A 12933-nucleotide genomic window follows, 5' to 3' on the forward strand; every position below is an offset into this window, starting at 1 on the left:
CCATTCTACTTTTCTGTCTCTCAATTTGGCTGCTTAGATACTTCATATAAGTGGAATCATACAGTGTTTGTCTTTTTATGACTGGCTTATTTCACTCAGCATAAAGTCCTTAAGGTTAATCCAGGTTATAGCATGTCATAATCTCTTTCCTTTTTAAGACTGATAATCTCCCTTTGTATGTATATATCACATTTTGTTTATCCAGTCATCTGTCGCTCTATTCCTTTTTCAAATGGATTCATTGTGATAGTTGATTGAAATGGTCATTTCTATTTCAGGAAGAAAAAAACAAAACACCAAAGAAATATAATCCTCTAGCCATAAATGTTAGCAAGCTTTGCTTTTGTTTTACTTGTTTTGCTATAAAATAGTGGTAGAATAAATATATAATTAGGTTTTGAATATTAAGAATGAATTGTAAAGATTATGGCTAACTGCAGTATACAATTCCAAATCTAGTTTTATTTACACTTTACTCGAATAATCTCTACAAGCTTGACTCCATTTTGACACTGAATTCTGAACTTGGGTATTACTCTTTTACCTAGTAATGTTTTCACTCTTGCTTTATCTCAGGGGATGTAAATTTGTTTCCTGTCTCATTGTGATAATTAAAAAAAGTTAAGTGTGTGCTTATGACTCACACACAAATTGTTAAACATTTACTCATTCATTGATTTACTCAAATGGACATTTATTGAGTGTCCCGTTGAAGACAACATTGTTAATGCTGTATGGAATATTTATATATCATAATCTCTGACTTCAAAAAATTTAGAGATTGGTCTTGATAATAAGACATAGGAAAATATTACAATAAAAATTAAGATGAATTATAACGATGTGATGCTCTGTTAAGTTAGAAAATATAGTATGGATATTTCAGAAGGAGAGCTTCCTTCTTAATGAGACTCTTTAAAAAATTTTTTTTTTTCAACGTTTATTTATTTTTGGGACAGAGAGAGACAGAGCATGAACGGGGGAGGGGCAGAGAGAGAGGGAGACACAGAATCGGAAACAGGCTCCAGGCTCTGAGCCATCAGCCCAGAGCCCGACGCCGGGCTCGAACTCACGGACCGCGAGATCGTGACCTGGCTGAAGTCGGACGCTCAACCGACTGCGCCACCCAGGCGCCCCTTAATGAGACTCTTAAAGAAGACTCCACATAGGAAATAATACTTTGGGGGGCACTTCGTGGCCCAGTGGGTTGAGCATCTGCCTCTTTTTTTTTTTTGGCTCAAGTCATGATCCCAGGGTCGTAGGACTTAGCCCTGCATCAGGCTCCGCGCTATACATGGAGCCTGCTTGGGATTCTCTCTCTCCCTCTGCTCCTCTCTCCTGCTTACACGCTCTTTCTCTCTCTCTTAAGAAAAAAAAAAAAAAAAAAAAAAATTAGAATACATCTTGCCAAATAGCCAGCTTCACTAACCAGGACATTTGTGGAACCATTAATGTACTTGAAGAATAAACATTAAAAAAAAATATAACATTGTGGTTGGACCAAAACAATTCATTAGGCTTTATAGCAAAAGGAGGAAGAGCCATGTTTACATATAAACCAAAGCACAAAGGCAAGTAAATTGTGTGCGTGTTTTGGGGTCAGTGAAGAATTCTATTTATAATAGCAGAAAAAACTATGGAAGTCTTTATTTAGGTAATAGTTTCTAAAAAAAGCTCTCTATTTTCCCCCGGAAGTTTTTGTATTATGGGGTAATGGACTGTGTTAGGGGCTGTTTATTTAGTATCGAACTGAACAGGTTGGGTTCTTTCCTTCATGAAGTGAGAGAGACAGAAAATAAACAAGGAAAACATGCATTATTGCAGATTGTGCTATTGTAAGTCCTGTCAATGTACTCTGAAAGAAAGAAACGGGGCCGCAGTAAGAAGGAATATGGGGAGGAAGTTACTGAAGTGTATTGGATGGTAAGGGATGGCCTGTCTGAAGAAGTAACATTTAACAGCCGCCCTGCTAGGTCAATGAATTGGGTGTGGGAGGTGAGTGAGGTTGATTAGTCAAGGATGTCCGCCAGGAACCTGGCTTAAGCCGCTAAGGTTCCATTTTCTTTTTTAAAAAAATTTTTTTTTTTTCAACATTTATTTATTTTTGGGACAGAGAGAGACAGACAATGAACGGGGGAGGGGCAGAGAGAGAGGGAGACACAGAATCAGAAACAGGCTCCAGGCTCTGAGCCATCAGCCCAGAGCCCGACGCGGGGCTCGAACTCACGGACCGCGAGATCGTGACCTGGCTGAAGTCGGACGCTTAACCGACTGCGCCACCCAGGCGCCCCTTTTTTTTTTTAATTTTTTTTTTCAACATTTATTTATTTTTGGGACAGAGAGAGACAGACAATGAACGGGGGAAAAGGTTCCATTTTCTAAGACGGAGGTCACTGAAGGGGAAGCATTGAATTTAGGAAATGAGATATTTCTATTTGAATGCGGGTTTTGAGGTGCTTTGAGATATCCAGGTGGAGTTATTATGCAGCCATTCTGTATGGGACTTGGAGCAAACACCTTAGAAATAGAAATTGATGAGTTGTTAACATATAGATGACGTTTAAACCCACAGAAGTGGGTGTGATTACCCGCTGCGGGAGCCTAGAGAGGAGGGGCGTTGAGCCATCAGGGATTTGGCCATCATAAGTGAAAAGCAGACAGAAATATTTTGATTTCTCTTATCATAAGTTTTGTGATTTTTTTTTTTTCCAAATGTTTGTTTTCGAGAGCGAGAGAGAGACAGAGTGCTAGGGGGAAGGGATAGAGAGAGAGAGGGAGATGTAGGATCCGAGCTGTCAGCCAGGAGCCCGACGCAGGCTGGAACCCACAAACCATAAGATCATTACCTGAGCCAAAGGCGGACACTTAACCAACTGAGCCACCCAGGCATCCCCTTTAGTGATTTTATATTATGTTCGGTTCTGAAAGTGAAATGTGCAGCATTTTAAGCATTACATTTGAAGATTATTTTGATTAAAAAATGGCAAAATCCGGGGCGCCTAGGTGGCTCAGTCAAACGCCTGACTTTGGCTCAGGTCATGATCTCAGAGTTTGTGGGTTCAAGCCCCATGTCAGGCTCTGTACTGACAGCTCGGAGCCTGGAGCCTGCTTCACATCCTGTGTCTCCCTGTCTCTCTGTTCCTCCACCACCTGCACTCAGTCTCTTTCTCTCTCTCAAATATAAGTAAACATTAAAAAAAAAAAAAAATGGCAAAATCCTATCAACTGGTATGTTACAGAAATAAGCATTATTTGCAGCAGAGGGTTGTTGTTATGTTGGTCATTGGCATATTTAGATTTTTTTTTTCTTCCTGTAGGTTTCCTGTACCCCATGTAATATACCAATTGGAACCCCAGTGAGCGGCTATGCCCTGTACCAGCGTCACATTAAAGCCATGCATGAGTCTGCGCTCCTGGAAGAACAGCGACAGAGGCAAGAACAGATAGATTTGGAATGTAGAAGTTCCACAAGTCCGTGTGGCACCTCCAAGAGTCCAAACAGAGAGTGGGAAGGTAGGCAGCGCTGTCATCACAAAGAACTTTCCTGAAGGGAAACAAAACTGTACTCCAAAGTGGGTCCTTTGTGTTTTGTAGTTTATCAGCGTGTCGATTGATTTATTTCTCTTGCCCCAACACATAGAATCCCTTCAAATTGACCTCAGACAGTTGAGGAATGTTTGTATTATTGACTACTCTAAAGGATGGCAGTAACATTTTTGGTGGTTTTCGTTAGTATGAATTTTCTGATGTTTATCTCTATGCTGGAAGCCTATAAAAACCGTTCTTTCTGCCTGCTTATCTGACTTTTCAGAGTAAGTGGGAATTGTTACCGTGTCCTCCAAGCAAGTCACATGTAACAGCAGGATAATGCGCTAATTCTCTGATGACAACTTTGTGAAATGTATAGTGCCAGTCAGACCCTGACTCACTCGTCTCTCACCCCAGCATTTACCAGTTGTTTGGCCAGGGACAAGTCCCTTAACTCTTCTTTTAGTTATCTCATTTGTAAAGAGCAAGTTATGGATCTATCTGTCAGTCTATCTATCTGTCTGTTACACCTACCTACCTACCCACTTATCTATCTAATCTAATCTGTTTTTTCCCTTCCTTCCTTCCTTCCTTCCTTCCTCCCTCCCTCCCTCCCTCCCTCCCTCCCTCCCTCCCTTCCTTCCTTCTCCCTTGCTGTGATTACAACCCATTAGAAAGAATCAACAGTCAGTATTATTTTGTAACATGTGGCTCAGCATTATTCTTTATATAATATTGTATGTAATAATATACAATTTATAATAATAATCAGTGCACTAGTATACACATGGTATAATAGATACCATGGTATATAGGTACCTTCTATAAATGATAATAGAAGGTGTTTTCATTGTTGTCACTGTTGTTATTTCAAGTGACAGGTTTGAGTTGTGCATGCTTTTTCTTTTTTTAATTTTTTTATGTTTATTTATTTTTTGTTTTTTATTATTTTTTTTAATATATGAAATTTATTGTCAAATTGGTTTCCATACAACACCCAGTGCTCATCCCAAAAGATGCCCTCTTCAATACCCATTACCCACCCTCCCCTCCCTCCCACCCCCCATCAACCCTCATTTTTATGTTTATTTTTGAGAGAGAGACAGACACAGAGCGTGAGTGGGGGAGGGACAGAGAGAGAGGGAGATACAGAATCCGAAGCAGGCTTCAGGCTTCGAGCTGTCAGCACAGAGCCTGATGCAGGGCTTGACCTCATGAACCGCGAGATCATGACCTGAGCTGGAGTCAGACACTTAACTGACTGAGCCACTCAGGCTCCCCCTCTTTTTTTTTTTTTTTTTTTTTTTAATAAGCTTGTTTTAATTTTAAGTACTCTCTGCACCCAACATAGGGCTCAAACTCACAACCCCAAGATCAAGAGTTGCACACCTCACCGACTGAGCTAGCTAGATGCCCCTGGCATGCTCTTTTTAGTTGTGCATGATAGATACACTTACTTTCTCTCAAAAGGGGAGAGGGGAGTGATTTCTAAGTTGTAATCAATTCTGGCATGGTTAGGAAATGGCACATGTGTTCTGGTTGATAGTTAACTTACCAACTACGTGCTATAATATGCTTAGGATATAAGTCTATTAAGGTCTTCATTACTATGGTTTAGATTTTTCCGTAGTGATTCAAAAGACTCTTTGTCGTACCTTTTTTAGATAAGTAAGAGCAATTAGCTGTAGAATGCCCTGGATTTCAAGGGCTATTTAATATAAAATGGGAACTGTGGTACTTAAATGATCTTGACCCCCTCCCCCAATCACACCAATGATAAGTTATTAGTTATTTGGTACACTGAGCCTCTAATGTTAGAGTTCTAAATATAAGATTATTAATGTTTTAAGTATAAATCTTATGCTAGTAAAAATAACACCTAGCAAGGCTGGGTGTATAATAGGTGCTAAATGAATATTTCTTGAATGAAGGTAAAAACGTTAATGATTTGGGGGCTTTTAGTATATTGGGTGTAGAGAATCCTCAATTGCTAACTCAGTAATTACATGTTGAAGGAATGAGTTAAATGAACTAGAGTATAAATGGACTTAGCAGAAGTGCTTATCTTTTGAGCAGCCCAATTACGAGAAAATCTGTCATGATGAGAATGATAAAAATTATAGAGTAATTTAAAAGTCTGTCAATGTATTCCTTACATAAATGATTTAGAATAAATGTTGGGAGGAAGAATTTAAAAGACCTAGAAAAAAATGACATTCAAATGATATTTGCCAAATTCGTACTAAAGCTGAGTATTATTTTTAGTTAGTAATATCTGGATCATTCTAATATGTATATCGTATAGTTACTTTAGGACCTCAATATCTTGTCTTGTTCTACTTTATAAATTGGGCTGTATTTGGAAGCTGGAGAGACTGAATCAGGCTAGAGCCCAACTTCTAAGACTCTAAACAATGAACTGCATTTCTCTCTGGTCAGTCACATTAATCCATGTGGTTTAGATAAGAGGGGTATCCTAATTTTTAATTGTAATGCAGTGGTCCTTTTTTTTCCCCCCAAACTTATTTATTTTTGAAGGAAAAAAGGAGAGAGCATGAGAGCATGAGTGGGGGAGGGGCAGAGAGAGAGGGAGACACAGAATCTGAAATGGGCTCCAGGCTCTGAGCTATCACCACAGAGCCCGATGCGGGGCTTGAACCCATGAACCGTGAGATCATGACCTGAGCCGAAGTAGGACACTTAACCGACTGAGCCACCCAGGTGCCCCTATAGTTCAGTGGTCTTAGAACCACATGGTAATTATATTTTTGATTAATATGATACCAAGGTGTTTATTAATATGACATCAGTTTGGTTCAAGGTGACCCTAGAAACTGGGGCGGTTCATTACATTTTGTCCCAAGGTTAAGTTTTGTTTTAGCTCATCTCCCTAGTATGTTTGTCCAGTGATTTGTTAACCAAGTGCCTGAAGACTCTCCTAAGTTGATAGGTATCCATACATAGTTCAGTGTAAAGGATAATTTCCCTTACATTTATACATCCCCCTTATGTAATTGTATACTTGCAGTTAAATTGCTTATATGCAGCATGTTTGATATAAATGTTTTCAATGCAACATCATAGAATAGTTTATAGAATGGTAAATACAGCAAGAATGTGGATTTAACATATAAACAATCACCAGACTGGTACAGTCCACTTGAATTAGGACCATGGTTTTGACTTTTCACAGTCTCACTTAGAAAGTGACAGGCAGCACCGGTTGTCCAGCTGTTTGATTGTATTCACCTTAATGTCAGTGGCACAAAAAATTATTGTAGGTGGTGTAAGCCTTTTCACCTGTAGGAAAGCTTGGGGAAAACCTTAGAGGCAATTGTTTTCACTTTCCAGGAACATTTACACAAGCTGACCCCTGCTTTAGTTTGAAGCCTTTTCCCTGTAGTGAAGGAGCTCAGACACACACGTCGAGAGAGTTAAAATTAAACTTGCAGTGCAGGTTTAATAGGATCAGTTCAATCCAATTAAGAGTTAATGCATCTGTGCAGCTGAATCTAGTCTGTTTCTTTTGTTGTTGGTTTCTTTATCTTTTCAACCCTGAGTACATGATGATTTAAAAGCTGTATTTAGAACCATCTAAATTTCCAGTTTTCCTTTAACAGTACATGACAAAATAGTTTCCACATAGTTGTCAACTTATTGGAAGTGACAAAACAATCACACGGAATTTATAATACACCATGCTGTTAAATTCTCTAGAAGGGAAGACATGATTTTCTTTTGAAATGGGTCTGTTTTAGAAATCTGCACAGCATTAGAGCACTTAATCTAATTCGTTACATTAATATGGCTAAGAAGGGAAGAGTACCATCATCTTAATGGGTACCCCAGAGGCATCTGAAATTCAACACCCAGTGATTCAGGGAGGCATTTTTGCCATGTAGTTTAGAGCTCAGAGTCAGGCTTTTGAAAGATCCCTGGTAGAATGACCTTGGTTGGGCAACATGGGGTGATTCTTTTGAGCTTCAGTTTCCTCATCTGTGAACTGGTGTTAATAATCTCATTGGTGGGGCGCCTGGGTGGCGCAGTCGGTTAAGCGTCCGACTTCAGCCAGGTCACGATCTCGCGGTCCGGGAGTTCGAGCCCCGCGTCAGGCTCTGGGCTGATGGCTCAGAGCCTGGAGCCTGTTTCCGATTCTGTGTCTCCCTCTCTCTCTGCCCCTCCCCCGTTCATGCTCTGTCTCTCTCTGTCCCAAAAATAAATAAACGTTGAAAAAAAAAAAAAAATTAAAAAAAAAAAAATAATCTCATTGGTCATGAGGGCTAAGTGAGATAATTCATGTGATCACGGTGCTCAGCACTGTATGTATATAAATAGTATATAAAAAGTATGTAAACAGTACATACTTTTAAAAAAAATTAAGTATTAACACACAGTGCAGTATTGGCTTCAGGAGTAGAAATCAGTGATTCATCACTTACATACAACACCCCGTGCTCATCACAAGTGCCCTCCTTAGTACCTGTCACTCATGTAGCCCATCTTCCACCCATCTCCCTCCATCAACCCTTGGTTTTGTTCTCTGTCATTAAGAGTCTCTTGTGGTTTGTTTCCATTTCTTCTCCCCCCTCCCCCCACCTTGCCGTCTGTTTTGTTTCTTAAATTCCACATATGAGTGAAATCATATGACATTTGTCTTTCTCTGAAGTACATACTGTTCTTAAAAGTTTATTTATTTTGAGAGAGAGAGAGCAAGGGAGGGGTGGAGAGAGGGAGAGAGAATCCCAAGCAGGCTCCGCACTGTCAGTGCAGAGCTCAACGCGGGGCCCGAACTGATTGAACTGCGAGATCAGGACCTGAGCTGAAATCAAGAGTCAGACACTTAACTCACTGAGTCACCCAGGCTCCCCATTGAAGGACATGCTTAATATTAGCTGATTACTATAATTGTTTCTAGTTTTTACACAAATCTTAGTAAGCCGGAGAACTCTTTATGCCTTGTGCTAATGAATCTTTATTTGAAACCAATTATAAACCTTCCTTTTAATATGAAATGCTAGAGACCTCTTTAGATAGGAACTTTCACTGCTTACTGTAGTTTAGTAAAGAAAAAAAGAATAAAAAATAAGCGTAGCCATTTGAAGGGAGAAGACAAATTATTATTCACAGGATAAGATTATCTACCTAGAAAGCCTAAAAGAATCAACTGGAAAGTTATTAGAGCTAAAAGGAAAGTTCATTAAGTTTTTGAGGAAAAAAAAATGATATGCGGGAATCCACATCTTTCTTTCCTATGTATCTGCAATAAAAAGTCATATATGTAAAAGATGAAAAAGATGGTTTTCCTAGCAACAAAATGTAAAATACCTTAAAAATATTTTTTAACAAGGAATGTATAGAAAAGACATATGAGAAAGTCTAGATTCCTCATTTAGGAAACGTTATTATGGAATGTCCGGTCTCCTGTATTCATAAATTTAATGCCAGTCTAATGAAAATTCCAGTGACATTTTGTTTGGAGAGGAACTAACTACTTAGAATGATTTTAAATTTAGGTTTACCTGCAAGACTAAATGGGTAAGACTAGGTAAGCAAAGGAGTAATAGGAATTCGTTCTGGCAGACATTAAAATACCCCAAAATCTAAATGGGTTGGGTTACAGATGATTTGTACTTTCTTCCTTGTGCTTTTCTGATTTTCCAGAATTACAATGTCCGTATCATTTTAAAAAAGAAAAAAGTTATATATTATTATGTGTATTTTTAAATATTAATGTGACTGCATATCTGATGTACCCATTTAAATGCTTAAAGTTTTTTGTAATGCTTAATGTAGAGGTAAATCATATGATTTTTATTAGCATTATTATAGTACAATTCATAGTTTTATAAACTGGTGTAGGTTTTTTGGATTAGTTTGATCTGTACCCTTTGAAAGGCTTCTTCCATTTCTTAATCATGTTTATTTTTCTGACTGTTAAGTGGTGGGTTTCAACAGGCTAAATAAAAGAGTTGAAATTCTCAGAGATCTAAGTCAAGCAAGACTTGAATTCACAGAATGGCCGGATAATCTGAGGTTTGCCTGTTGTGATCCTTATTGCATGTGGAAACGCTAGTTTTCCTACTGAGGAGAAAAGGAAGTACTTTGTCTTTTAAAGGGAAAAATCATAACTGAATTTTTGAGGATTTTATTAGGGTCCTAGTGACGGTGCATACACAGATGTAACCTCTGTATGGGTGGATTCCCCCCAGGAATTTTAGATTTTAATTTATTAGTATATAGTCGGATCTGCCCCTGGATGGTGTGGGCTTGGTCCTTTCACACTTAACTATTTTCGTTTGGGGTTCTTCCCTTATTTTGATAACTTTAACTTTCATAGGAAAATCAGTCGCCTATATGCCCTATGCTGAGGTCACACGTGCCCTAGAACAGGAAGCACAGATGCACAGTACCGCAGCAAGGTCAGCATCACCGTGTAGGCTCTCTCCGAGAGAAGTCAGTAAAGCCGCTCCACAGCCTATGAGTGCAGCCCGCTATAGTGTCCCGCCAGGTAAATATCGTTCCTCTGTGCAGTGGCTGCTGGCCATCTACCTACCGGTGCTACACATGGGTGGTTTCCAGGACATGCCCTTCCCGTTTCAAGAGTACCTTCTGGTTTCTCTACATCCCATCGTCACTTGTATTCAGTTGAGATTTACCGGGGCCGCTGGGAAGTTTGTGTCCACACGTGTCCACTGTGACATTGACTGGCTTTTCTGTTACGAGTACTTGTACTTTTGAAAAATCTTGAGATCCCCTCCCCCACCGTAAGAGATTCCCGAGTCTGTGAGAGCCAGAATCCGTGAATGTTGCTCAAATTCTGCAGGATGCAAAAGGGGACATACAGCTGGTTGTCAGTTGCGTCTGTATGTTCTCCCTAGTTGCCGCATCAGCTGCTCGTAAGAAGCAGGTCCAAAGAGCGATGGAGAGAGAGAGAGAGGATTATTAAAGATTGCCATTTGCCGATGCTAAGCAGAAGTAGGTTGAAATGAACATCAGCTTGCAAGCTCCGGTTTGACAGGGAGTTGAATATTTCAGCCTCCCAAATACCATGTGTGACCTGAATGTGTATACGGCTTTAATTCAAGTGAAAGAGAAATTTAAAATAGAAATGCTCATCTTCAGCCTCATCTTGCACTCCAAATCCAATTTGTGATTTAAAAATTCAGGAATGACTGAGATAGGTGGGGTGTTGCAAACTACGAAATGGACTGTTTTAAATCCTCTTTTTCTTCCTTTTAAAAGTCCTGCAGCCTGCTCCACATCAAGTGATAACCAACCTCCCCGAAGCGGTTCGGCTTCCGACAACGCGACCCACGAGGCCACCTCCTCCACTTATTCCATCATCTAAAACCACCGTGGCTTCCGAAAAACCCTCTTTCATCCTGGGAGGCTCCATCTCGCAGGTAAAAACGTCTTCTCTCCTCAGGAGATTTCTGTTGAGGATTGCTTTCTGTCACTCATTTGCCAGAGTCTTAAATGAAAACCTATATACGAAGAGGCCATGACCAGAAAATATGGCGGTCATCGTACTCCGTGCCACGCTCCGGAAGCTTGTGTGCGTTGGGTGCACAGAGTGAGTGGCCTTGGCACACTGTCTGGTTTAACTTCTGCGAGGCACTTCTGTGCCCTGAAGTTGAGTGTAGCGTAGATGAAAGAGGAGTCTCTTCAGAGGAATCTTTTCAAGTACTCAGATATGTGTTGACCAACTATTACAAAGGCTCTAAATACCAGTTCATTCTGACTTTGGCCACTGTATCTTTCTTTTTTCCTGGTGTTACTTTTTTTTTTTTTAATACGGTGTTATCTTTTTTTTTTTTTTTTAATTTTTTTAATGTTTATTTTTGAGAGAGAGAGAGAGAGAGAGACAGAGGGAGACATAGCATGATCAGGGGAAGGGCAGAGAGACAGAGAGGGAGACACAGAATATGAAGCAGGCTCCATGCTCCACGCTGTCAACACAGAGCCTGAGGCGGGGCTCAAACTCACAAACCGTGAGATCAGGACCTGAGCTAAAGTTGGACCCTCAGCCGACTGAGCCACACAGGTGCTCCAAATGTGGTCTTCTCTTAATTGTTGTAAAGTGTTGACTCATGTGCAGGACCAGCAGTGACCACACCCCTGTCAGGTTATAGAACCATTTCATCACTCCAGAAAGTTTTCTCACGCCCTTTCGGCCTGAAGCAATCCTAGTTTTGCTTTCTACTGGCACAGATTAGTTTTGCCTTTTCTAGAACTTCATGTAAATGGACTCACACAGTGTGTACTCTTCTGTGTCTTCTTTAACATAGCATAACGGCTTTAGGGATTCATCCAGGGTTTTGTGTCATCAGTAGTTTTTTTTTTTTTTTTTTTGGCCAAATAATACTACACTGTATGAACATACTGGTTTGTTTATCCATTTTCTTGTTAATGGAAGCGTGAGCTATTTCTTGTTTTTGGCTACAGTGAATAAAGCTGATACAAACATTATACTGGGCTCTTTATAGATAGAATGTTTTCATTTCTCTTGTATACTCCCCTGAGAGTGGAATTGCTGAATATATGTTATGCTTTACTTTATAATTTTCCAGAGTGGGTCTCCAGTTTTACACCACTACCCCCAACACATAAGCCTTCACGTTGCTTTGCTGTTGGCAGTCTTTTTTATCTTGGTTTTATTAGTGGGTATGTAACATTTGATGGTGGCTCCAGTTTGCATTTCCCTGAAAACAAAGATGTTGAGCACTTTCTCGTATATTTATTGGTCATTTATGCATCTGATTGTGAAGTGACTGTCTTACTATCTGTTTTTATTGGGATTTTTGGTTAGTAGATTGTAGAAGTTCTTTATATGTTGTGGATGAAAGGTCTCTGTTAGAAAGTTTTTTTCTCGGGGCGCCTGGGTGGCGCAGTCGGTTAAGCATCCGACTTCAGCCAGGTCACGATCTCGCGGTCTGTGAGTTCGAGCCCCGCGTCAGGCTCTGGGCTGATGGCTCAGAGCCTGGAGCCTGTTTCCGATTCTGTGTCTCCTTCTCTCTCTGCCCCTCCCCTGTTCATGCTCTGTCTCTCTCTGTCCGAAAAATAAATAAACGTTGAAAAAAAAAAAATTAAAAAAAAAAATAAAAAAAAAAAAAGAAAGTTTTTTTTCTCTTCTTTGTGGCTTTTGTGTCTTACTGATATGTTTTGATGAGAAGAAATTTGAAATTTTGTTGTGATTGTTGTAGCTTTCTTTATAAGTCCTGAAATCATGTGCTATGAGTCCTTGTAAGGGCTTTTATTTTTCAAGATTGCTCTGCCTCTTCTCTGTGACTTTGGCACCTGCTTTGACAAAAAATTCTGCTGGGATTATGGCAGGGGTTGCCTTAAACCTATAGATTATTTTTGGATACATATGAAGATCTTGAGAATATTGAATCTTCTAATCCA

At 39.8% G+C, this 12933-nt stretch overlaps 1 protein-coding gene and 1 long non-coding RNA gene across 16 annotated transcripts in view; one reads left to right on the forward strand and one right to left on the reverse strand.

The window, feature by feature from the left end:
- Nucleotides 1-12933, forward strand: part of NCOR1 (nuclear receptor corepressor 1) — a 161978-nt gene that overhangs the window by 112633 nt on the left and 36412 nt on the right. For 10 of the 14 annotated variants that reach the window (XM_030296172.1, XM_030296182.1, XM_030296177.1 and 7 more), the window contains 3 exons: nucleotides 3318-3513; nucleotides 9866-10036; nucleotides 10771-10931. In XM_030296172.1, the coding sequence (XP_030152032.1) occupies nucleotides 3318-3513; nucleotides 9866-10036; nucleotides 10771-10931 (528 nt within the window). The remainder of the gene's footprint in view (nucleotides 1-3317; nucleotides 3514-9865; nucleotides 10037-10770; nucleotides 10932-12933) is intronic. The other 4 variants (XM_030296181.1, XM_030296186.1, XM_030296183.1 and 1 more) reach the window with 1 other exon arrangement.
- The window catches only part of LOC115501223, a 34983-nt gene that overhangs the window by 15617 nt on the left and 6433 nt on the right, over nucleotides 1-12933 (reverse strand). The gene's annotated exons all lie outside the window — the stretch shown is intronic.

The sequence above is a fragment of the Lynx canadensis genome, chromosome E1, assembly GCF_007474595.2.
Source record: "Lynx canadensis isolate LIC74 chromosome E1, mLynCan4.pri.v2, whole genome shotgun sequence".
NCBI classification, from domain to species: domain Eukaryota; kingdom Metazoa; phylum Chordata; class Mammalia; order Carnivora; family Felidae; genus Lynx; species Lynx canadensis.